The sequence below is a fragment of the Phodopus roborovskii genome, unplaced genomic scaffold (genome assembly GCF_943737965.1).
Source record: "Phodopus roborovskii unplaced genomic scaffold, PHOROB, whole genome shotgun sequence".
NCBI classification, from domain to species: Eukaryota; Metazoa; Chordata; class Mammalia; order Rodentia; family Cricetidae; genus Phodopus; species Phodopus roborovskii.
In genome coordinates this window covers 20,865,097-20,891,978 of record NW_026126469.1, presented here as the reverse complement: position 1 = coordinate 20,891,978, position 26,882 = coordinate 20,865,097, and the positions used below count along the sequence as shown (strand labels likewise).

General features: G+C 42.1%; 2 protein-coding genes across 2 annotated transcripts in view; both read left to right on the top strand.

Moving 5' to 3' along the window:
• The window catches only part of Dtx3l (deltex E3 ubiquitin ligase 3L), a 795,722-nt gene that overhangs the window by 15,905 nt on the left and 752,935 nt on the right, over positions 1-26,882 (top strand). The gene's annotated exons all lie outside the window — the stretch shown is intronic.
• LOC127227111 (protein mono-ADP-ribosyltransferase PARP14) overlaps positions 25,824-26,882 on the top strand; it is a 30,962-nt gene continuing 29,903 nt past the window's right edge. The window contains exon 1 of the mRNA XM_051191397.1: positions 25,824-26,033. Coding sequence (XP_051047354.1) covers positions 25,847-26,033 — 187 coding nt within the window. The 5' untranslated portion in view covers positions 25,824-25,846. The remainder of the gene's footprint in view (positions 26,034-26,882) is intronic.

The following is a 26,882-nucleotide window of genomic DNA, read 5'->3' as shown; positions in this document are numbered from 1 at the left end:
CACAGAATGAAAGAAAGGTAAAAATCCCCAAGGCAAAGCATAGATGAATAGAAACAGGTTAAATTAAGTTATAAGAGCTAGTGGACAAGCAGAAGATAAGGTCAAGCTTTCATAATCAATAGGAAGTCTCTGTGTCGTTATTTGGAAGCTGGCTGGCAGAACAGAGAAAGAGCTAGGCTACAATGGTGTCTCTTCACAGCAATAGAAACCCTAAGACAATACCTGTCTTTTTAACTTTTAAATTTTATTATTTTTTATTTTATGCATATGGGTCTGGGGGGTTTGTTGTTGTTGTTGCATGGTGTGGGATACAGCAGCTTTTGAAAGCGCATTCCAAGAGATTCTTTTATGTAGCTGTAGCTGAAAATCACCATTTCCAGTGATTCTTCAGAATCCCACTGTGTAACCTTGAGATTTACCTTTGTCTGTTTGGACGGCACACATTCAAGACTAATGGGAAAGCCAAACCTACTGAGAAATTCGGAGGCTTTCTGATTATGAGCTGCTGCAAACAGTCTCTCCTTTTGATGTAGCAGAGAGGCTCTTTTCCCTGTGTTCTCTGAAGAGCAGAGTCCTTGCACTACCTTGGAATGTGGGCTCATGATCTTGTCCTGAGATCAGCAGGTTGAGCTGCTAAATCTATCTTTTTACCCAGGGTTGATCTGACTCATACAAATCAAGCCAAAGAGACTTGCTTTATGAAGCTGGAATTGTAATTACTTAATTTGCAGTGAGAAAGATAATTGTCATGGTTACTGGTGATTGTGAGGGCTGCAACTGAGTTTTATGAGTGTGTTTGGAGAATACAATCAGACCAAAAAAAAAAAAAAAATGGATGGTATAACATTGTAGTTAATGTATTTCTCACTGTAGGAGGAGGCTTAGTTGGTTCAACAGACCAACTGTAAAGTCAGCTCTGGCAGGGTTCAAATAAATACCATCTCACTACTGAGCAACCTCTGGTCAATAGTCTTCAAACATTTCAAGATCCTTATCTACAAAAACACATAGGGATAGTATCAAGACTGTTGTGGGACTTTAAATGATTAGTATAGATCACAGCCCCTGGCACATAGTAAAGGCTTCAAGATTACAGCTATTGTTTTCTACCTATGATGGTCCACTTCAGATACCACTGTGATACAATTGAGATGCTTTTGCCAACCTCCACTAAAAATGTTTCCTTATTATTACCGTTTCATAAATGATCTCTGTGTACATGCAGGCATGTGGAGGTCAGAGGACAACTTTGTGGTGGCAGTTCTCTTTTCCACCTTTGTACGGCTTTCAGGGATCAAACCAACCAAATTGTTCATGTGAAACAATTACTGTATGTTCTGAGTCATCTGCTACCTCCCTATTGTGTATATATTATATATAATATATCCACCCCTACCAACACCCCTCAGATCCATGCCCACCTCTCTAACCACCCAAGTTCAAGTTGTTTTGTTTGTTTGTGTTTTTTTGGTTTTTGGTTGTTTTTTTTTTTTTAATTTTTTTAGAAACTCATTGAGGTACTGGAGAGATGGCATAGTGGTTAGGAGGACTTGCCACTCTTCCCAGGGACCTGGGTTTGATTCCCAGCACTCCCATAATGGTTCACTACTAGTTGTAACTACAGTTCCAGGGAAATCTAGAACCCTCTTCTGGGCTGGCTCAGCAGGCATCAGTGACTCACATAATGCACAGACATCCATGCAGGCAAAACATCCATATATATTAACAAATACATAAATTTAAAACAGATTTTATATATATATAAACTAAATCAAGATTCCATCCCATACTAATCAGAATATTGATCATCAAGAAAACAAAAAGAAGCCAGGTGTGGTGATCACCATCTCAAGGTCAGAAAGATGAACATTACATGTCTTCTCTTATATGGGAAATATAGGGGTGAGAAAGGGAACTGCCTGTGTGTAGAAAGGGAAATGGAGGAGCAATAAAAGGAGGTAATGGAGGTTGTAAATATGATAAATGTTTTATATGTGTATAAAAATGTCACAGTGGAAGCCATACTCTGTACTATTAATATATTGATAATAATAATGACAAGTTAAAAATAAACTCTTGTTCTGGGTGGGTGGTACATGCCTTTGATCCCAACCAGAGAAACTGTATCTTGAAAAACCTAGCAGAAAGAAAAAGGGATAGGCAGAAATGTAAACCAGAGATTAATTAAGTAATTAAGTAGAGCCAGGCAGTGGTGGTGCATGCCTTTAATCCCAGCACTCGGGAAGCAGAGGTAGGCGTGTTTCTGTGAGTTAGAGGCCAGTCTGGTCTACAGAAAAACATTGTCTCAACAAACAAACAAACAAACAAAAAGTAATTTTTTTGTTGTTTGAAACAGTGTCTCACTGTGTACCCTGTGCTGGCCCAGAATATATGGAGACCCACTGTCTCTGCTTTCAAGTGCTGGGATTAGAGATGTGTGCTACCATGCTCAGCTGAACCAGAAAAACTTAAGTGATTGCTTGTTTCAAGACAGGGTTTCTCTATGTAGACCAGGCTGACCATGAACTCAAAGATCCTCTTGCCTCTGCCTCCTGAGGGCTGGGGTCACCACTCAGCTTAGTTGCAGTTGGAAGTGTCATCTTCCCAGAGGTTATCAAACACAATTCAAAGGTTACATGAGATGATTTGTGAGTGAACTTACCTGTGGAGGCAACAAAGAATAATAGTTAAAAACTATTTACCCTAAAACTTTTCTTCTTTTTATCCCCTAGTGGCTATAAAATATGTGGAGACATGCCTTTTTTGCTCAAAGACATATTGAGGAAAAACTATCAACACAATTTTCATGATACTTAAAATGGATCAATCACATGAAATTATGTTTAATTCTATTCTGTCACCCTTGCTCAGTTTCATCACTAATACGATAATAAATAAATAAATAAATAAATAAATAAATAAATAACAAAAAGCCCCCTTCTCATTCCAAAACAAAAATTTAATTGTAGAGGTTTCCAATGTGAATTTTAGTGATGCATTCAGGAGGCTTTGGTTGGACAAGGAAATGGAACCCATGGCTTTTCTGTTAGCCAATCCCATATGGTGGCTATCTTAGTCAGTGTCCTAATGCTGTGAAAAGACACCATGGCAATGCCAACTCTTATAAAAGAAAAACACTTAATTGGGGCTGGCTCACAGTCCAGAGCTGTAGTCCAGTATCATCAGGGCAGGAAGCATGGCAGCACACAGGCAGACATGGTGCAGGAGAGGTAGCTGAGAGTTCTTCTACATCTGGGTCAGTGGGCAGCAGGAAGAGAGTGACACTGGGCCTGGCTGGAGCTTCTGAACCCTCAAAGCCCGCCCCCAGTGACACACACAACAAGGCCACACCTCTTAACAGTACCACTCCCAGTAGGCCTATAGGGGCCATTTTCATTCAAACCACGACAGTGCCTACCAGCCAAGTAGGCTGAAGGTTTTGCCCCTCCCTCACCCATCTGCAAACCCACTCTTTCCTTAGCACATCTGATATAGGAGACCACAGATATTGGGGTCCAAAAGACAAGAAATATCTTAACAGTAGTCACAAAAAGGTATTTGATTTTTCTTACTGCCAAGAAAATAAGATGATTATTCATGATACTAAAGTAGAATAGGTCTTTTGGGTTGCCCAGGTCTTTCCTAGCATTAGTTGTTGACTAGAAGGGCTACCTAACTCTCCACTAGGCTTCCCTTGAGCAATACCTACAAAGTAAATTAAGTCTCAGCATTGAGACTCAACAAGAACATTCCTAGATTAAACCCCAATCCTTTAGCTAAGTCTCTGAGGTGAGGGGAAACCTTGTTAGTTCATAGGGGTTCATATCACTATTGGATAGCTGAGGAATTGGAGTAATATTTCCACTTAACACTGTGGCCATTTACTGTTTCCATTTTAACACTGTGGCCATTTACATTTTTAAATGCATTCACTAGACAGTCAAGTGGAAATCCCAAAGAATTTTTTTATAGTTGGTATTTACATTTCATCTCCTTTTGCTCTTCTGTACATGATACTGAACAAGAAACAAAACTCAATCCATTTTTCTTGATTTTTCCCTAAGATATTTGACTACCCCCACTGATGCTTTTGAACCCCCACAACCTGGATCTATTGTTTACTCCTACATCAATATATGGTGTGTATCGTAAAACATTTAATTTTAAATTAAAGGGTGAGATAAAGCACAAATAGAAGTTTTAATACTTTCTCAACTGCAAAATATTGTGGAACGTACAGAAGTGAGTCTGTAGCATATCTATCCAATTTACTGACCTCTCAGTAAATGAAAAATTGAACATAGGCATTTATTTCTGTCTTACCCTTCTGAAATTACAATAAGGCAACAAGCAAAGTAAACGGGGGACTTGGAAGGAAAATAACAATGAACAAAAGATAACGTACTTTACAAGATGAGAACCAGCTAGCCAGTTGGGGTAACTGAGTGAAAAACAGTACAGAAATTGTCACTACCAAAGACATAGGACTTGGAGGCCACAGGGACCTGGGAGGGCTGGAGACCAGTATGAAGATGAAGGTAGGGTTGGATGACATCCTGCATCACCAGCATCAGTCCTAAGTGCCCTGCCCTTTCCTATGCAGAAAACTCTTTTCTTTAAGGGGGGTTAGTTCACTGAGAGATTCCAGATGTAGAGCACCAGGCCTGGTGAGATGAGGTGAGCTAGACAGGAAATGGTGTGAGAGCAGGTCTGCACTGAGCTGTGAGTCCTGCCCTCTCCCACATCACCCACATCCCTGCATGCCTTGTAGAACAGAACATGGTCTGCTGCCCCAGTGTCGTCGTCTTCTGTCTCTCAAGCCTCTTTTGTAGAGAAGGATTAATGTTTAAGGAAGGTTTGCACCTCAGCAAAGACAGAGACCAGACAAAGAAAGCAAAAAGGAAAAAAAAAGTTTAAAGAGCTCACCCACATAATCCAAGATATATGGATACTTGCAGGGCATGGTGGTACATATATCTCATTCCAACACTAGGCAGGCAGAGGCAAGTGGATTTCTGTTCCTTGGATGGCCAGTGTGTGTGTGTGTGTGTGCGTGTGTGTGTGTGTGTGTGTGTGTGTGTGTGTGCGCCCCCTTTCACAGTGATAAAATAAATAACATTTGCTCAAACTTTGTGCATGCTAGGCCCCTTTGATCCATTGTCTCTGTTGGTCAAACATCCCTGAGCAGGAAGCACTCTGTTGTTCTGTGCATGACTCATGAGGAACTGAGTCCCACATTGGAAGAAGCTGGTGGAGTCAACTCCCGGCCAGGATGTCAAAGTACAGAGTCCTTGTTTTCATGTACTCAACCCAGATGTCATTACACTTTGACCAACGTGGTGAAACATAAACTTGACTGAATATTCACTGTGCTGATTTCCCTGATTACATCTGTGTAGGCAGAATCAAATGACTCAGACAAAATGGCCAATTTTATTGCAGTTTTGAGGTTCACGGTCCTTGTTAGCATCTGAACTCTTCACCTTTTCTGGTTTTCAGCTTTTAAAATATTTTGACAACTTTGTAATAACTGTCTTCTAACACATGCATTCTTTATTTAACATTTGCCTAACAATTGCTAGGGTGAAGAATGAAGGGCTCTCATGAAATCCTGTATTGCACATTTTTACTCTTTTTAATATAATAATAGAGTGCAAAAAGCTTCAAATTGTTAAAAAAATTTCCATTTTTCTTTTATTCTCATTCTCTCTCTTTTCCTCCAAGGCATGATCTCTCTACGTAGTTCTGGCTGTCCTGGAATTCACTTTGTAGACCAGGCTGGCTTTGAACTCACAGAGATCCACCTGTCTCTGCCTCCCAAGCACTGAGATTAAAGGCACATACCACCACCACCTGGCTCAAAAAGCGTTTCTGTTCAAAAAGAGACTCAGCTTCTGTTTCACCAATCGGACAGCACTTCGGAGCTGCGGTCAGACTGTTATCCAGCCTCCAGAGGAGGGTTGGATTGCATTTGCCTTCCTGAAAAATTCAGGTGAATGGCACACATTGCTCTCCTGGGACAGTAGAACAGTGGCTCTATTGCTCTGGGTACTGATTGCCAGAGTTCAAGCTAGAGATACTTGGCCACCCTGCCTCTGAGATCCAGTGAATCCATGAAATGGAGAAGACCTACTCATTGGTTTGTTTTAAAGATCAAATAACTTAAGGCAGAAATACATTTAAACAGCACTCCAAATATTGAGCAATATAATAATATATTTGGTGGGTTTTTGTTGTTTTGTTTTTGAGACAGAGTTTCTCTGTGTAGCCCTGCCTATCCTCAGACTCACAGAGATCTGCCTGCCTCTGCCTCCTGAGTGCTGGGTTTAAAGGTGTGCACCACCACTGCCAGGCTTAACAATATCTTAACTGAATGAAAGAGTCTGGAGAGTGGGGGTGGGAGTCACCCAGCTTTGGGGGGTCATCATCCATGGTGGGGTGGTGCTTTCCTGTGATGCATTTGATTGTGAGTATAAAAAACCCTTCACTCAAGCTCCTGTGAGTAATTCCAATAAATTTATAATTCCACTACAGATAACGAAAGTAATCCTAATTAAAAGAAAGTTCAACTGGTCAGGAACCGAAAGCTGAGAGAGGCTGGCCTCACAGTTCTCTGTGCTGTCAGCTGTTTGTATTGCTCAGAAATCCAGGTGCAGCTTCCAGTAACTGATGCATTGTGTACTTACTTCCTTTTCATTTTTAGCTGCACAGATAGGAAGCACCAGTTATATAAGGTGGATTGAGTACAAAATAACAATTGATGCCTGGAGAAAAGAATGATCATGTGCACACTTCTACTTCCCTGTTAGTAACAGGAAGAGGCTTGCTGTTTCATGGCTTCAACATCCCGAATTAGCTACATTCATTTGGACTTACTCTAAGTGGAGCCAGGGTTGTGTGTACCCGGAGTCTGGTAGTGAGTGACAGAACCCAGGCCTCTTCCACCCACTTTCTTCTTTATTTTCTGCTCTTGTGATGTCTTTACATGTTCAATACTAGGCTAGTCATCTTCTGTTTCTATAACGAACACCTGAGACCAATTGTCTCACAAATGCAGGTTTTTGTGTCACCAGGCTTTGAAGGTTTCATTCAGTCTTTAATCAGTTGATACTGTTGCTTTGGCCTGTGGAGCAAATCTAGCAGAAGTGTGTGATGAAGGAAAACTGTTCCTTGGGGGCCAGGAAGTGCTAGATAGAAGAGACAAGGGTCTCAGCACCCCTTCTGAGATCATACCCATGAGACAAAGATCTCTGCATCCCCTCTGAGACCATACCCTGCAATGACTCCCCATAAGCTCTGCCTCTTACAGGTTCTATTCCTCCCACCAGCACTTAGCTGGGCTGGGCCTTTAGCATGTGTGCCTCGGAGTGAAACTTGGAACCCCTATTTTCTCCAGGGCATGCATTTGCTTCCTTTGCCCTAATTTCACTTCCTCAATTGTAGTGTCCAAATGTTGCCAGTGGCCTGGCCTGCCGTTTCACTCTTTGCATTCCCAGACCCTACAGTCAGCAATAAACCCAGTGGGCTAGACCTTCTTATATTAAGTAGCAATCAATATATATATATATATATATATATATATATATATATATATATATATATATCACAAGCCAAGCAGTGGTGGCACACACCTTTAATCCCAGCACGTGGGAGGCAGGGGTAAGTGGATCTATATGAGTTCAAGGAAAGCCTGATCTATAAAGCAAGTGCCAGGATAGGCTCTAAAGCTACACAGAGAAACCCTGTTTTGAAAAGCCAAAATAAACAAACAAATAAATAAAAACAAAAAAACCAACAACAAAAAGAAAGGAAGAAATAAAGAATGAAAGGAAGGAAGGAAGGAAGAAAATAGCCCATAGACATGCCCATAGGCATGAATCTCTCTGATGGAGAGAATTCTTTAGTTGAAGCTTCCTTTTCTAGGCATGTCAAGTTGACAACCCAAATTAGCCACTATAATCATACCATTTTCAAATCCTGTTTGTGGCTTTAACTTGTTTCTTGTTTCCCCATTTTCAAGATGAGGAACTTGAGTAATTAAGGAGAACTTTGGGTAAGTAGTGACCTCTTTACTTTCCTATTGCTGTGACAAAACACCACGACCAAAGAAACAAATAGAAGAAAGCAACTAACATGGTGTTCAGGGTTCCAGATGGTTAGAGTCCATGACTGTCATGGTGGAGAGTATGGCAACAGGCAGACATTCATGGAGCTGAAGCAGTAGCTGAGAGAAATTACAGGAGGCAGGGAGAAATATTGGGGAAAAGAGTGAGCTTTGAAACCTATGACTCACCTCCTCCAACATGGCCGCACCTTCTCATTTTTCCCAAATAGTTCTAGCAGCTGAGGACCCACATTCAAATATATGAGCCGATAGGGGCCATTCATTCTTCTCCAAACCATCACATCTAGGAAGCAGCACAAACAGGTTCAGATGCATGCAGCCTGATACTTTGGATTTGCCCCGGCAGCCTGTGCCAAAGCCCATCATCATCGTCAAGAGCAGCTGACACTTTCAGCTTCTCTTTGTCATGTAGAGAAAAATGTTTTGCTTTTAGGAAATGTTGCTAAAAATGCTCATTGCTCGTAAAGTGAACAGTACTGTAATAGAACTCACTGGGAACATTCCTCTTCAGCATGTAAAGTAGTTAAAGCTGACATCTTTCAATACGAGTTGCTAAATATATTCTATGACAGTATGAAGAAAAGGGCCATCTCATGACAGCTCCTGCCTCTCAGGCACAGTCCCGGACTGAAAATAACACTCATTTGGAAATCATGCGGCTGCCTACTATCATTTATAAAATATTTAGATGTGACTTCTCCCTGGGTTTATAATTTTCTGTCAGTTTCAGGACTTTAAAAACAACTTCCCATGACACATAGTAAAGTATAGCAATAAGGAAACATGCCTTTCTATTATCTGATTATTTTTTTCTGAAACAGATTTATGCCTGGTGTACTGGCTGGTTTTGTGTGTCAACTTGACACAAGCTAGAGTCAACAGAGAGGAAGGAGCCTCAGCTAAGGAAATGCCTCTTTGATATCCAACTGTAAGCCATTTTCTCAATTAGTGGTCAATGGGGGAGAGCCCAGCACATTGTGGGAGGTGCCATCCCTGGGCTGCTGATCTTGGGATCTATAAGAAAGCAAGCTGATGCTCAATTATGTTCATAGCAACATTATTCATAGTAGCCAGATCTTGGAAACAACCTAGATGCCCCTCAACTGAAGAATGGATAAAGGAAATGTGGTACATTTACGCAGTGGAGTGCTACTCAGTGGTAACAAATAACACCCTAAAATTTGCAGGCAAATAGACAGAACTAGGAAAAAACATCCTGAGTGAGGTAATCCAGACCCAGAAAGACAATTACAGTATGTACTCACTCATAAATGGATACCTGACATAAAGGAAAAGATACCCAGCCTGCAATCCACAACCCCAGGGGAGCTAGAACCCTCTTCTGAAACAGATGGAAGCAGATGCAGAAATCCACAACTAACCAATGGGCCAAGCTCCTAGAGTACAGTCAAAATGGGGGGGGGGTTGATAATATTAACAAAGGAGTCAAGGCTATGACAGGGAAACCCACAGAATCAGCTGACCCAAGCTAGGGAGAGGTCACTGACTCAGGTCTGACAAATGGGGAACTTGAATAAGACCAAACTAGACTCCCTTAATATAGATGACAATTGTGTGGCTGGGACAATATATGAAGCCACTGGTGGTGGGTCCAAGATCTAACACTAATGCACAAACTGACTTAGTGTAGCCCATTCTATATGGAGGGATACTTTGCCCAGCCAAGCACAGGGGTGTGGGGGTAGAAGGGTGCCGTGGTCCTGCTCCAAGGAGATGATGGGACAGTCTTAGTAGACTTCCTAGAGGAGGCCTTGCCCTCTCTGTAGAGCAGATGAGTGTGTGTGGGGGGAATGAGAGGAGAGGAGGGAGGGGGAACTGGGATTGGGATGTAAAAACTAAATTAATTTAAAAATGTAAAAAAGAAAGAAAGAAAGAAAGCAGGTTGAGTAAGCCTTGGGAAACAAGCCTATAGGCAGCACTCCTCCATGGTCTCTCCATCAGCTCAGGCAACCAGGATCCTGCCCTGTTTGAGTTCCTGTGCTGACTTCCCTCAGTGAGGAATAGCAATGTGAAAAAGTGTAAGCTGATCAAACCCCAGCTTGCTTTATGGTCGGCGTTGTTTCTTCACAGCAATAGAAGCCCTAAGTACAACACCCGGAAACGGCACCAGCAAACGGGCAGAAAGTGGATAGGAAAACGGACAAAGCAGGGAGGGAGTGAGCTGGAAGTCCTAGTCAACTGCCTCATTTCTTTGCTGATTGCTGTGGATCCTCAGTGCCTCTTGTAGCTATAAACTAGCACATCAATGCTGAGTTAGTTACGCTGATATCCACGAGACTGAAAGCCTGACAGAAGCAACTTAAAGGAGGAAGGAGTTACTTATTCACTGACACAGAGACTTAGGACGGTCACAGTGGGGAAGGCATGGCAGAGGGGTCCAGTTCTCATCGTAGAGGATGAGGGAGCAGAAAGCAGGGAGCCTCTGCCTCCTGAGCACTGAGTGTAAATTGTGGACCACTGGATCCCGCCCATCAAGAATTTAAGTTGACTTATGAAATTTAAAAAATGGATGGACGAGAGAGCCCAGCCAATAACAGTACTTGTTGCCATGCCTGAGTTCAGTACCCGGAACCACTATGGCAGAAGGAAAGAACTGACTCCCTCTTGGGTGTCTTTGCCCGGGTTAGAAGCCTCTATTGTTGTGAGGACTTAGTTTCTGAGATAGAATTGATCCCCCCCATTGATCTTTTGCTTGTTTGTTTTGATTTTCGTTTTTTATTTTTCATGATTTTTCTGTTTTTGAGAGAGAGGGACATAAAGTTGGGTAGGTAGGGAGGTGGGGAGGATCTTAGAGGAGTTGAGAGAAGGGAAAAAAATCATGATCAGCATATCATATGAAACATATGATTTCATTTAAAACAAAGGGAGAAAGGAAAAAGCAAGTTCCTAAAAGGATTTTTTAATGCTGAAATTCTATCATCTGCTGATAATAGATAGCAATTAAGTTATATATCTATAGTCACTGTATGGCATTAAAAACATCTGGGGAGCTGGGCAGTGGTGACTCATGCCTTTAATCCTACCATTCGGGAGGCGGAGGCAGGCAGATCTCTGTGAGTTCAAGGCCAGCCTGGTCTATAGAGCCACACAATGAGTTCCAGGACAGCCAGCCCTACAAAAAAAGACTCTGCCTTGAGAGAGAGAGAGGAAGAAAGAGAGAGAGAGGAAGAGAGAAAGAGAGGAAGAGAGAGAGGAAGAGAGAAAGGAAGAGAGAGAGAGGAAGAGAGAGAGGAAGAGAGAAAGAGAGGAAGAGAAAGGAAGGAAGGGAGATAGCAATCACTCACTATTGTTGTGTCTCAAGATTCTAGGAATTAACTACTATCATCATGGATGTGGTATGTCAGAAACAGATATGTCTGTCTTTCCATATTGCCAGAATTTATTGAATAACAATAAATGCACAAGCTGTATCAGTTTCATTGGTTGCAATTAAACAGGTAGTCCTGTTTACTCATGCCATGGCTGTCTGCAGTCCCAGGTTCTTTCACATCTGTCTTAATGTCTACCTCTCAGATCACACCCTACATAATTATGAATAGTTTACAGAGTGGCTACAAAGTGATTAAAGAAGTTATGGTTCCAAGAGGCCTCACAGCAGGTGGATGTGGAGAGTTCATGATGCTGCAGAGAGAACCACTGTAGCTAGTTAGATACGGTGTCAACAAACCCAGTCACACGGTGGTCGGTGGTCCACACGGTGGTGGGTGGCAGGAAGAGGCAGGTCAAGGCTGAACTGAGAAGCAGGACCGAATCTAGTCTAATGGCAGTGTGGGCTGCGTCAAACTGGGGACCAACCATACTTAGCTGATGCCACCTGTTGATTCCATGAGGTATGCTCTAGACCAGAGACCCCAGCCCTTGGATTTCTCTAGGCAGATTCTGGGCAGATCACTGGGCAAATGGAAATTACAGCAGACTCTTACCTGGTCATAATCTGCCAGGTGGGTTCTGGGAACTGAACCCAGGTCCTCTGAAAGGGCAGTCCATGCTCTTAACCACTGAGCTGTCTCTCCAGCCCATACCTTATTTTTTATTTAGAGATTTTGTTGTTGTTGCTTATACGTGTGGGTGTTTTATTTGCTAAATGTCTGTGCACAACATGCATACTTTTGCTAACCAAGGCCAGAAGAGGGCAATATTCTCCTGAAACTGGAGCTACCAACATGTTTTTTTAAAAGTCACTTGATTTGTGATTTTCTTTGTTCTGCAACCCTAAAAACTTCATAAACTGTTATCACATTGGAACCCAGTATTTGGAATAATCTAAATTTGTGTCTCTAGACCATGGTCATTCATATTTAGCTCCAGAATAAGTTCACCTCTCATTCAGTTTGTGGTAAGAGCTGTACTGTCTGTAAAGGCATCCCCTGCAACTTGCATGTGAAAACTATAAGTTATACATGTATATTTGAAAAGCTGAGTTTTCACTTTCAACTTTCTTGGTGTCCTACTTCCCTTGGACAGCTAGGGGTAGTGTAGATCTTGATGCACCTCCCAGGGTAGTACTGCTGCATGCCAGACAGACAGAGAGGAGGGACTGAGAGGTAAAAGTTAAAATGAAGCATACCAATGAAATGTGAGTATGTTTTTAAATAAAAAAGTGATAAAATTGACAATGATCACTAAACACATAAGGGAACAGAAATGATGAAAACAGGTTAAATTTATAAAAACAAACAGAGGCAAGGGACTAAAATACAAGGCACAATAAAGTTCTGCTACACTTACTTATTTATCATTTGTATTGTGTAAGCAGGTGCCACAGCACATTTGAAGGGACCAGAGGACAATTGGCAGAGCTTAGAATGAGATTGGGGTCAGTCCAGTCTCACCTGCCTGAGAAGACACAATCTAAAATGCATGAGGAAAATTAAAAACCAAACAACTTTTAAATAATCCAAATACCATTCATTCATTCATTCATTCATTCATTCAAGCACCATCCCTATCTGCATGGTACATGCCCTCCCCTAAGGAATTATTTTTCTAGCGTGGGAGAAAGGCATTAGACAGGTCATATAATGGAACAAAACACCAGTCTGTTTTGGCTATGTTTTATTTATTTTTACTTTATGCGTATTGGTGTTTTGCCTGCATGAATATCTGTGTGAGAATGTTGGGTTCCCTAGAACTGGAGTTACAGACAGTTGTGAGCCACCGTGTGATGCTGGGAATTGAACCCTGATCCTTCTTAAGATGCTCTTAACTTCTGAGCCATCTCTACAGCCCTCAAAGGAGAAGTAGAGAGTGGGATGTGTTTGACTGGGTTTTAGAATTCAGGGAAGATTTGTCTGAGAAATATATCAACTAGAAACAAGAACTTTCAGAACTAAAATATAAGAAGGTAAACAAACTGGCTGGTTCGATGGCTCTCAGCTTAAAAGCATTGGCTGCTCTTCCTGAAGACTGGGGTTCAAGTCCCAGCACCCACATGACTGCTCATTACTGTGTATAACTTCAGTCTCAATGGACCAGATGCCCTCTTCCAGTCTGCTAGGGCAAGTGTAAGGTGGACAGACATATGCAGGGAAAACACCTGCATACATAAAAGTAAAAATATGTTGTTTGGGACCGGACAGGTGGCTTAGTGGTTAAGAGCACTGGCTGCTTTTCCAGAGGACCTGGGTTCAATTCCCAGCACCCACATGGCAGCTCACAGCTGTCAGTAACTCCAGTTTTAGGGGATCTGATTGCTGTCACACAGACATACATGCAGCCAAAACACCAATGCACACAAAATAAGAATAAATAAATCATTTAAAAACATACGTTGTTTTAAAAAGAAGGTAAATTAAAACATTCAAGTAGAACGAAACCCTTTTTCAGTGGAATGGATCGGCTGTAGCCAGTGAGCAGCCTCACCTCCAGTCACCAGCAAATCTAAACAAAACAGAGCTGGAAGTTTTGAGGCGGAGGAGAGCAGCTTAGTCACCATGAATCAGAGCAGTGACATTCCAGCTCCAGAGATGCTTGGAAGCAGCTGACTCCAGTCACTATGCTGACTCATCCCAGGAAAGTGTGAGCCTGGGGGGGGTTACTGCTTAGGACTGAGGGAGATCTACAAAGTCCACGCTGACATCTGTGGAATTCTGAAAACTCCAGGCAGCCACAGGAATTCTGCCATAATTCCCGTAGAGACACTGAAATCAATGTAGACTGAGCTTTGCCAGGACCATGCCCACCCCACACTCCACTCAGCACAGCTTACTATGGAGTTGAGAATGAAATACTTGACGGAATTAATGTAATTTTAATTTTTGTATCAAAAAGTAAATGGGCAAGAGTATCAAAAGAGTATTCTATATTCCAAAGGGATTATGAAAGAAACTTGGAGTTGTATAAATGTGTAGGAATATTAATAATACATTAAAAAATTCATACCTCCCGCCATTCTCTGTAAAACAAATCCCAGATAGATTAAGAATTAAATACCTTAAAAATAAAAACAAAGTTATGAACCCACATAAGAAAGACTAACAGACAAGGAAATCACCTTTTGACTCTTGATAGAAAAGAAAATTTAGAAGACAGTTCCAAGAGGCTGGGGAGATGGCTGAGGGGTTAATAATACTTCCTTGTTGTTGCTAAGGACCTGGGTTCAATTCCCAGCACCCATGTGGCAGCTCACAGCTGCCCATAACTTCAGTTCAAGGAGATTCAAAATCTTCTCTTGACTTTCCCAGGCTTCTGTACACATGTGCATATACTCAGGCACACCACACATGAAAAAAATAAGTAAACTTTATTTTTTTTAAAGATAGTTTTGGGGCTTGAAAGATGGTTCGGTGTTTAAGCACATATGTAACTCTTGTAGAACTGAATGTAGTTCTCAGAACACAAATCAACCAGTTCTCAGTCATCTGTTAGTAAGTCCAGCTCCAGAGAATCCAAGGCCTATATCCTCCGAGGACACCTGCATTTATGTGCACATACTTGCACACCGGTGCACACACAGACATCATTAACATAATAAAATCAATTTAAGATTGAAACTGTTATTATTTAGATAATTTCAGCTAAGACTTTAAAATTCAGAAGGTGGCTGGGCGGTGGTGGTGCATGCCTTTGATCCCAGCACTCAGGAGGCAGAGGCAGGTGAATCTCTGTGAGGTTGAGACCAGCCTACAGTCTACAGAACGAGTCCCAGTACAGGGTCCAAAGCAATACAGAAAAAAACCCATCTCAAAAAACAAAACAAAAATTCAAAAGGTGGAGAAAATGTTTGCACAGAGACAAAAATTAAATAACTAAAATATATACTCTATTGAAGCTATTAAAAACACAAGGTTGTACATTTTTGCTTTTATTTACTCTGTGTGTGTGCGTGTGTGTGCCCATCATGTCATGACATATATTTGAAGGTCAGAGGGCAAATTTCTGGAGTTGGTTCTCTCCTTCCACCAGGTGAATTTCTGGGATCAAACTCAGGTCAATCTGGGTTTGGCAGCAAGTGTCTGTACACACTGAGCTGTTTTGCTGGCCCCTGGTTGTACATTAAACAAATGATGGGAAGGTAGTTCATTAAAAAAGCACCATCAGTAAGCCATGACTTTATATGCAGCCAGTCTTGTTGGTGAAATAACTGCAAATTAAACCTACTGTGAAGTTTAATTTTATACCTAAAAAAGAATCAGGAAAACTTTGCAGAAGTTATGAAAATCCATGCCTGCAAGGCTTTGGGAGAGAAGATATGTTCATGCATTAATGAAAGCAATGTAAATTGATCCAGTTTTTCTGAAGGGCAAAATAGTACTTTATTGAAAGAATAATAAATATGCCTAACCCCTGACCAAGGGATAGAATTTATCCTGAGGAAAAAATGTTTAATAAAAAACAAAAATGACACATAAAATGTTTATTTTATGATAGTAAAATGCTAGAGGAAAGCTAAGATTCTAACGGTACAGATCATAGAAGGTAACTGCTGTATATTAAAATGATATACTCCAGTGACATCCTAAAATGATCAATATGAAAATGATATAAGAAATAGACAATATTTGGTCAAATGATGCTGAACATGTACTCTGACTATACTTTAAAAGGACTATGAATACGTATGGGTCACAGGGAGGAAAGCAAATGGAGGGAATTTTTCAAAATAGTTTGAGGACAACAGACTCATAAATTTTTCTGTAAAGTTGTTAAATTTATTACATTTTTTACACATTTTAAAGTGGTATTATAATGAATTTTCTTCATAGGACCCTGAACTGCCTTAAAGAAATAGTTACTTACTGCTTTTCTAAACTCAGCATGTTAACAGATGACAGTGTTTCCATTTAGTTATCTGAACTTTATTGGGGAAAAAAAAGATATATATTGAGACAGGTCCTCACTGGGTAGCCCTGACTGGCTCTCTGTGTAGATCAGGCTAGCCTAGAAATCACAGAGATCTGCCTCTGTCTCTCAAGTGCTGGGGTTTAAAGTATGCACCACTATGCCTCTCTGAAACTGGAGTTAGAAAGAAAAAAAAATGTAGAACAGATGCAAGTTATTGGTCAAAGCTCAGCTCTGGAGTCTGACCCTGCAGACTGACTCTCCAGTAGAACCCTCTCCAGGGACCTCCAGCTGGGAAGCTGGGATAGCTCATCGCCCATAGGCTTGGTGGCATTTCTGTCTGTTTCCCAGCTCTGGCTTCCCCTCTTTCACATTCCTAGATTCTTGAACCTTTTGTAGTCACTCTATAACCTACAGATAGACTGACATATAGACTGACTGACAGACAGATGATAAATAGATTGCCAGGAGCCAGCCCCAGCAGTTGCTGGCCCTGAGAGGACTGGAGCCATGAGGGAAGAAGGGAGGGAGTCAGGCGTGATGGTTTCTTGCAGCCTGACTGACTAGCAATCATGTTGCTTCTTTATACAGATTCAAAAGACAAAGCAGGCTCATGGTTTTTTCAAAAAGGTATAGATTACATCACTTTGTCTCTGGGCATATGTTATTTTCTATAACATGTCCAGGGTCATAGATTCAGTTACAATTAACAGGTAGAGATAGAACAGATTTCGCTTTTATCATAGTCCCATAATCCTATTTCAAAGAATCTTTTAGACTATTTTGTTAGGGCAAGCATACTTAATATGTAACAGCCTGTTTCCAGACTGGCAGCACTTGTGGTTTCAAAGAGTTAAGTAAGTAGAAAATATCAGAGCTGGTTCAGGTGAATCATCCCGCCTTGAATAGTGTACTATCAGTTCTCAGAGTACCAAGTGTTGTTCATTAATTAGCCTATCATTGAAGTTTTGATTTCTAGGGGCATACCTGGCATATCCCCCTATTTAGTGAGTTACTTCTTCAGCAAACTCTGAGTGTAATGTAAGAGGAGGCCTCTAACCTGTTGCCAGTCCTCATTAAGTTCACATTGTTTTAATTACCCTGTTTGAGTTTGCTTAAGGGCAGATGTACCAAGAAGATCCTGGAGTCAAGGCCTCATAAAGAAAGTTTCTAGCATCTTTGTGTTTATCCCAATCTCCAGGGCATATGGAAGAGATCTGAATAGGGCTGGATAAGATTATCTCCCTAAAAGTGAGAGGGATAAAAAGTTCAGGACTTTCCTAAAGAGACTTGGACGTAATTTTCTTGGGAAAAGATATTAAATGAATTATAGTGTAGGACCCCCACCCCCCACCCCAAGCATGCAGCACACAGAAACCAAAACCGAAATGAGGGACAGGGCAGTGGTGATTGTAGCATTTGGCTCAGCTATACTGGAACTGTGTCAAATAGCTGTGCTGACTTCATTCATGACTCTTGCTGTTGCCTGTGGACATGGCTGTGCCGACAGATGATAGATTTACTGTGTGGCGTATAATGAATAATCTAAGCACTAATATGAAGTCATTAGGATTCAAATAAAAGAACCTGCTTGCCTCAGCCTGAGCTATCAAGGAAAGCAGGGGTCTCTGGGAAATTGCTACCAATGAAACCACTGAACTTTATGAATTGGTTAGTCAGTAAATTCTGACATTGTGGAAAGAGAGCAGTGTGCTTGTTAATGTTTCTAGTGTGAGACAAATTATATCTTTCAAAACAATGTGTTGAAAGTCTGATTCCCATACTTGTGAATATGATTTTATTTGAGCATATGAATTCTGCCAGTATATGGGGGTCTGGGGAGATGGTTCAGTAAATAATAGCTTGCTTTAAAAGCCAGAGGACCTGATTTCAATTCCCAGCATCTACATAAAAGCTAGAAATGGCCATGTGTGACTGTAATCCCAGAGCTCAGGTTAGGGGAAAGGTAGACACAGGCAGATCTCTGGAGCTCCCTGTTATCCAGCCTAGCTAAAAATAAATTTGATGAGAGACCCTCTCTCAAAAAAAGTAAGATGAGAGCAATAGAGGAAGACAAAAAGATATTTGGTGTCTTCATCTGGCTTCCACACAGGGCTTATCACCTGTGGGCACATGCACACACTTGCACTATGCCACATGTGCTAGCAAGGTTTTTTGTCACCTTCAAATTTTGTCAGCTTCAGTTGAGAAATGTCCCCACCAGACTGGCCTGTGGGGTATTTTCTTGATTAAAGTGGGAGGGTCCAGTTCACTGTGGTCAGTGCTGCCCCTGGGCAGGTGGTCCTGAGTTGCATAAGAAAGCAGGCTTGCAAGCCATGGGGAACAAGCCAGTAAGCAGCACTCTTCCATGGCCTCTGCTTCAGTTCTCACCCCCAGGTTCCTGCCCTGACTTCCTTCGGTGATGGGCTTTTCCCTGCAAGTTCCAGATGCAATAAACTTGCTCCTCTCCGAGTTGCTTTTGGTCATGCAGGAATAGAAACCTAATTATGACACTACCTATGAACACACACACGAGTTTTGTCATTGTAATAAAGTTAGATGGTTAAGATGAGTTTCTACTGGATGCAGTTGAGCCCTAACCCAAAGACTCTGACCTTAAGAAACAGGACATCTGTGTGCAGGGAGATTTGTGCAGACACCAGAAATCAAATCAAATGCTGATGAGGGAGGCAGAGAGTGGAGTGAAAAACTACAGGCCAGCAAATGCCGAGGACTGAGCCAAACAGGAGGCAGAGAAGTTTTCTTCCTTGGGTTTCTTGCAAGAACCAACCCTACTAGCATCTTAGTTTGGAATTCTAGACTCCGAGACAACGGAAAAATCAATATCTATTGTTTTGAGTTATCCAATTTATTGGGTTTGTTATAGTACCCCTAGGAAATGAATCTAGAAGATTAAATGTGCTGTCTGATGAAAATATTGACAAAACCAAAACGGACTGCAGCTGACTGCTGGTTACCAAGGCAGTGGTAAGACCAGTGATTCATCATTTTTAGGCAGGGGCATAGAGGAAGTCTGCACACCTAGTCAGGAAAGAGGCCAAGGGTATCAAATCCAGTACACTATTTTACTTAATTTATGTATTTGGTCTTTTCCCTGCATATATGTCTGTATTCTGAGTGCCTGGTACCCTAGAAGTTCAGAAGAAGGTGTCGATCCCCTGGGACCAGAGTTACAGATGACTAGCAGCTACCATGTAGGTACTGGGAATTGAACCCAAGCCCTCTGAAATAGCCCCCAGTGCTCTTAATAGTTGAGCCAATCTCTCCAGCCATCTTTGTGTGCTGAGCTGCAAAATAAGAAATGACTTATCATGTGTAGTGTTTCAATGGGAATCAAAAAAAAAAAAAAAAAACACTAATTCTTGATGACATTTCAAAATTACATGAAATTTGGGCCTGTTAGATGGCTCACTTGCTGAGTGAGCCTGATGGCCTAATCTCAGAAGTTCTCCTCTAGGCCAGCTTGGTCTACAGAGTGAGTTCCAGGACAGGCTCCAAAGCTACAGAGAAACCCATCTCAAAAAAAAAAAAAAAAAAAAAAAAAAAAGTTGTCCTCTGACCTCCATACACCTCTCTCTCTCTCTCTCTCTCTCTCTCTCTCTCTCTCACACACACACACACACACACACACACACACACACACACACACTAAGATGTCTGTAACAGGATCTTGTTCACATAGTCATACCTGAGTATTCTATGATTACATATAGTAAATGCAATAAAAAAATTTTAAAATTTGTTTCCCTAAGATGCAGAGGAAGGGTGAGATTTTCTTCATTTTCATTTTTAGACAATTGTCAGTGTTCCTTCTCTGTACACTCTTTGGAGGTGTGTGAAAACCTTTTCATTTAAGATCTCTGGTCAGTTTTACCCCCTGGGAATGTTTTCACAAAAAGCTGAAAAACCATCCCTTTGAAATGCAATTGTCAAAGAAAGCTGTATTCTTATCTCTCAAATTCCCTAGGAGGGAAGAAGCCTGATTTTGGCTCACATCGACTCCAGAGATGAGAAAATGTATTATTCCTTTGGACTAAAGGCAATTTAAATGGTCACCCCAATTACCAAGTGGGTATGGGATGAGTTGTGTGCTGTCAACAGTGTTTTCAAATCCTTTTACTTGAGGGCTATTTTCATTTAGCTTAGGAAATATGTGACTAGTGTTTGGCTGATAACACTAAAAGACAAAATTTTGTTCTTTCTATGAAATCTGTTTAGAAGATTGATTTTAATAAATATAACTTTGTCTTAGTAGATATTCATAATAAATAATTTTCTTTCCCCCCCCATTTGTGGCAATGCTCTCTGGGAAATTGGTGTCCCTTCTTGGAATTCTCAGTTTCACTAGTAAAGGAATTTAATGGTGGACTTAGATGAAAGCTTGAAGGCAATTTTATTAGAGCCTTTTATATGGTATTTTATTAGAGCATTTATATGGTACATAGTCACACATCCAGGAAAAACACTCATACACATAATTTTTTTATTAAGTTTCAATTAATAAGAGAGAGAACTTGTGGTACATATATACAGTAGAATTTTCAGCTATAAAGAAAAAAATCATTATGTTAAATATAATAAGTTAGATTTAGAAATATAGATACTGTCTATATGTCTTCTGACATATGCTGACTCGAGGTGTGTGTGTGTGTATGTGTGTGTGGTATAAAATGGAAGGAAGAAGCTAGGATTCAGATATGGGAGATAACATGTGCTTGTCTTGCTGAGTTTGGGTATCTCATTTAATATAATTTCAAGATTGGCTCATTTTCCTACAACACATTTTATAATTTCATCTTTTTTCTTTTGTGAAACCAAAACAGGAGCCACATTATTTTAAGGAGCCACATTGTTATACATTGTTATTAAGTCCCCATACCTTGTAAGAATATGTTTCTGTTTCTTAATCCTAATGTATCCTGCAAATGTTAGGTTTTTCAACCTATGCTGAACTTGTGATCCCATAATGTATTCCCACCTTTTTGTCTTGCTAAACTTCTGAACCTTATGAAAATATGTCTTATTTTTCCTTATGATGTATTCTCACACTTACCTACCCCACAGGCCACCCTGGGTCCCAAGTCCCTCATTTTAATGTCTCTGCAGTCCCAGGCTGATGCTGAAATCCCAGAAGCTTCAGGGAGAGTTGCTGGTTTTCAGTCTACCTTACAATCCCAAAGAAGTTGGATTTCACACAACCAGCAGCAACAAGATAGCTAAGTTCACCAGTAAGAATAAGGGCAAACAGGCAAATAGCAAGGCATCCTCTTCCCAACTTCTTTTTATGTGGGCTGCCACCAGAAGGTGTAGTCCAGGTTTAGGGTGGGTTTTTCCACTTCAACTAACTCAGTTAAGAAAATCCCTAGTAGGTGTGTCCAGCAGCTTGGGTTTCTAGCATATTCCAGATATAATCAACTTGATAATCAAGTGAGCTATCACAGTGGTTTTGATAATAGGCTTCACTGAGTGAATTTGGTACTGTTCTTTTTCTTTTTCTTTTGTGGGGGAACTTGAGAAGTGTTGGTATTAGGGCTTCTTAAAATTTTGATAGTAGAAGCTGGTCATGGTGGTGCACACCTTTAATCCCAATACTGGACTGTCAGAGGCAGGAGGACCTCAGTGAGTTCAAGGCCAGCCTGGTCGTATGATGAAAGACTTCCCTGGGTACTGACATCCGGGTTGGCAAGTTACCCTGCCACAGTTGAATAAACCAACCAATCAGTGCACGACAAAAAAAAATGTTCCTAAGCAAGTCCCCTATCCCTGAATCCTGATTGATGAGAACCATGACTGTAGCTTGGCACAGAGGTTTGCAGTTTTTCTGCTTAAATACTTACTGACGTAACATTCAAGAATGTACTCAGCCCCGGAGTCTGTACTGTTGTCCCTGGCAGTAAATTTTTGATGTTCAATGCAATAAAAGTCTTGCTCTGTGTGACTATTGTGTCTGCTTAGGTTGTTTCAGACTCTTGGACCCTACAACATGACTTTATTTCTTAGAAGTCGATGGTGTGAGGAAAATGAGAAACTGTTTGCCTGGCTCTGGAACTATAAGTTCTGGGAAAGAGGTTGCCAGTTTTCTTTGTGGTTTGGGTAGCCAGATATAAGCCCAGGAAGAGTTTGCACTCTAACCTAACCACCGGGTTCCAACGCCATTTGGATCAGATGATGAGCGCCATCTGCAGGCAGGATGCCGAAAATTGGAGAAGATACCATATTCATCATTATCAAAGCTCAGGAAAACAAAGCAAAAAAGTGAATGCTCTTCTGTGGGTCTCTGACCCTCTTTATACTATTTCGGTTCTTTGGGATTAAGTAATATGCAAGGTCTATCTTTCTCCAAAGCATTTCTGAACTTGACAGGCCCTAAGATAGGACTTCTGCTCACATCTGATGAACTTTAATGCAACCTTGGGTTGCATTATACAGGTACACAAAAATATTTATATAAATCAAGCATTTGCTTTAAATACAGTTCTTATTCACATATGCTTTATCACTTACTAAAAATGGAAGCAAATTTGCATATTGCAACAAAAGTGTTTGGTTTTTACATAAAGATTTAAATCTTGGCTGAATATTTGCTCCTGCAGGACATGGAACCTTTTCAATTTTTTCATAGTTAATGAATATTTTTTTTTGAGACAGGATTTCTCTGTATTGTTTTGGAAGCTGTCCTGGAACTAGCTCTGTAGACCAAGCTGGCCTTGAACTCACAGAGCTCCACCTGCTTTTACCTTCCAAATGCTGGGATTAAAGGATTGTGCCACCAACTCCCGGCCTGTTAATGAATATTTTTTTTTTTTTATTTCACAGTTGTCAATGCTGAGAACCCTACTTTGAATTAAATACACACTATAAAATGGTAGATGCGTTTCAGAAATAGTAGGAAATTCTGTCTTAATTCCCAAGCCAAAATTTGTTAAAATTTTTAATTTTATTTATTTTTATTTTATGTGTATAGTTGTTTCGCACACATGTGTGTCAGTGTATCACATGTATGAAGTAGCCACAGAAGCCAGAAAAGTGTTTTAGATTTCCTGGAACTAGATTTATAGGTGGTTGTGAGCTGCCATGCAGGTGCTGGATTCCAACCTGGGTCCTTTGGAAGAAGCAGCCAGTTCTCTTAACTGCTGAGCCATCTCTCCAACCCCTGAAACAGCAATTTTTAAAACTAAGCATTCTAACAGGATACAATCCACAGATAGACTAACTTGATAACTAGTTGCTGAAGAATGACAGCAGGAAGACATTAAAAGTCTGTTTTCTATTACTAAGACATTATGTTTCTATAAGAACAGAAATGTTGTAAACAATGGAAACTGCAAACCATACCATACCACACTCTGTCATCTGAGCCGCGGGTGGTTCAGGGTGCTCACTGGTGTCACCTGGAGTGAAGGTCTGCTCTGCAAAGTGAGCTTGTATGCTCAGAACGAGGCTGTAGTGATGGCAGGAGACACAAGATCTGCGTGCAGGGCCAGAAGCAATGACGTGTTGTTACACAGTTGACTCTGAATTAAGTTTTGGTCATCATGATTTCAGAAGACTTTCAGTGATACCAGATTTTTCACAAGCCTCGCACTGACTTGTGCGACCCGTTGAGTTGCAATCCATAGAGAAATGGGAGTGTCCTGTAAAATCGCCTATATTTTCATACAACCCCAGGTCTTCACTCACCATGCCTTGCTGCTGCCACCTGGGGAAGTCATGGCTGATGTCACCAATATCTTCCACAACCCTTCTTTGTGCTAGCATTTACACATACCTAGGCCTTTTCTATCTTCAAAATATTTAAATCTGTCAGGCGGTGGTGGTGCATGCCTTTAGTGCCAACACTTGGTAGGCAGAGACAGGTGGATCTCTGTAAATTCGAGGTCATCCTGGGCTGGTCTACAAAGCAAGTTCCAGGACAGGTTCCAACTCTACAGAGAAATTCAGTCTCAAAAAACAAAAAGCAACAACAGAACATTTTAAATCCAAGATACAAAAATAAAAACTTTCTGAGCCCAAACTCCACCCCTAAACTTCTGGAAAGAAGTTGCTGTTTCTACTTCCTTTCTTTTTTCAGGCCTCAGGCCTCTTCAGACTCCCTCCACTCTCTGTTTTCCATCAGATTGGGCTGCTAGCCCCCCTCCCCAAGGGCCAATGCACCCTAATCCTGAACCAACAAAACCTCTGAAACATTCGTTCATCATGGATTGAGGATACACATGTTCCCAGCTCTTCTCAGACCTGTCCAGTCTGCCCACCTCACTCCTGCACTCAGCCTCTTGCTTGGTCCATTCCTGGATGAACTTTTCATATCCTTCAGCAAACCCTACATCAATGGCAGCTTAGAGCCCAACTTCCCTCCACGCCTCTCTGTATGTAGTGTGCAGGCCAGACTCCTTTCACCCACTCCAGCCACCATGCAGCAGCCCAAGTGACTTTGTGTGAGTGAACCACCACTCAGAACCTCCACCCAGTCCTCTAAGGCCATTTTTTGATAGTCCTTAGGCTTCAGGTGCCATGACACCTGCCCAAAAGCTCTTCCTGACCTTTCCATAATTAGGCTGGGAACCCCTGCTCTAACATCTGGTTACTGTCCTAACTCCTGTGTCCCCATATCTGTGTCCCTCCATTGAACATCCAGAAAGCATGGGGCCTAGCACACATTCCTCAAAACTGGGAGTTTGACTGGGTGTTGGTGGCACTTGCCTTTAGTCCCAGCACTTGGGAGGCAGAGGCAGGGGGATCTCTGTGAGTTCGAGGCCAGCCTGGTCTATAGAGCTAGTTCCAGGACAGGCTCCAAAGCAATACAGAGATACTCTTGTCTCGAAAAAACCAAAAGCCAAAAACCAAACCAAACAAAACAAAAAACTGGGAGTTTGTAGACACAAAGTGTTCATGGATGAGAAAACATAATTCAGAAGCAGGAAAGGCAGGTCAAATTCTGATGGTGGTCCCGGAGCGAGCAGGGAGTTCCAAGAGAATCATTTTTGTGAGCCCTTTTTTTCTCTCATACAATGTGGGTTTCGGGTAAACTGAAACTGTTGGCTGTGGCCAGGGTGAAGTGCCAGCGGGCAGAACTCAGCTGGGGAGCCTGATGCAAGGTGCACTGGAGGCCAGAGTCTGCAGCGGCGACAGCCAGCTGGGCAGGATTGACTCATTTCTGTTGATGCCAGGAGAAGAAAGTTGGGGACTGGGTGTGCCCGGGACCCTTGTGTGTGGTGGTGGTGGTGGTGGTGGTGGTGATGGTGGTAGGGTTGCATTATTCCTATCCGAACACAGCTAGGTGAAGACGGAAACTAAGGGTGGGGAGGAATTTCCAGGAAATGAAAGCGAAAGAGACCTAACTTAAAGTAAACTCTGAGCAGCTTTGGGCGACCCGGCAGTCGCGGTTCCTGGCCAGCCAGGATGGCAGCGTCCCGCCAGTTTCCGCTACTGGTCGAGGGGTCCTGGGGTCCCGACCCCCCGAAGACCTTGATCAACAAGTTGCAAATGTACTTCCAGAGCCAGAAGAAGTCGGGCGGAGGGGAGTGCGAGGTCGTCCGGGATCCAGGGAGACCGGGTTGCTTCCTGGTGCTCTTCTCCCCAGAGGATGGTGAGGGGCGCGAAGGCCGAGGAGGGTCAACCCGCGAGGGGTTCGGGGCCACGGGTGGCAGGCGCAGAACTCGGCTGCAGCCCTGTGAGAGCGGAAGACCCTGGGGCAGAATCTGGGTGGCGAGCGCATCGCATCCCGGGGTCCGGTTCCCTTTGATCTTCCAGGCGCTTTCTGGAGCTGTGAACCTTCCCGTGCTTGCTTGCTTGCTTCCTTTCTTTCTTCCTTTCCTTCCATTCTTTAGTCCTCTCTCTGTTTCTTTCCTCCCTCCCTCCTTCTCTTCCTCCTTTTTTTTTTCTTTAAATTTTAACGCCCCTGTTTTTATTATTCAAGTGATGTAGGAGAATTAAGAAGTTTGAGTCCTGAGTCATCTAGCACCACATAATTCTGAGGACTGGGTGTCTTTGCGGGGGTGAGGTGAGCTTGAGGAGGGAAAAACCCCAGAGCTCTTGTCCCACAGTCTGGGGTCTTGTTCTTGCTCAGTCCTGCCCCCCAGAGTGGCCTGATGTGGTTGTGAGCTTTGATCTGGGGTGTGGGAGGGGGGCTTAGGGGGATGGGGTTTCCCTCATTGCTGGAAGGCCCCGGACAGTTAAGCAGTTGAGTGTTCCCCACTTCTGTCCGAAATCTGCAAGGGAGGTCCTGCCTTGCTTGCTTGTTCAGGTGGGTGAGCTGAAGCCCCAGACCTGCGGCTTCCGGAAGGGTTACTGTTAGTTCTCACCTGAGATTTTGTAGATCAGTGTCATCCTCAGAGGGCAGACAATTCCTCCTTCATGCCCTTGATTTGGAGAAGCCTTGCAAGGAGCCCAGGAAGCCAAGTTGTAGGCAAGGTAACGGCCCAGCAGGGATCCAAGA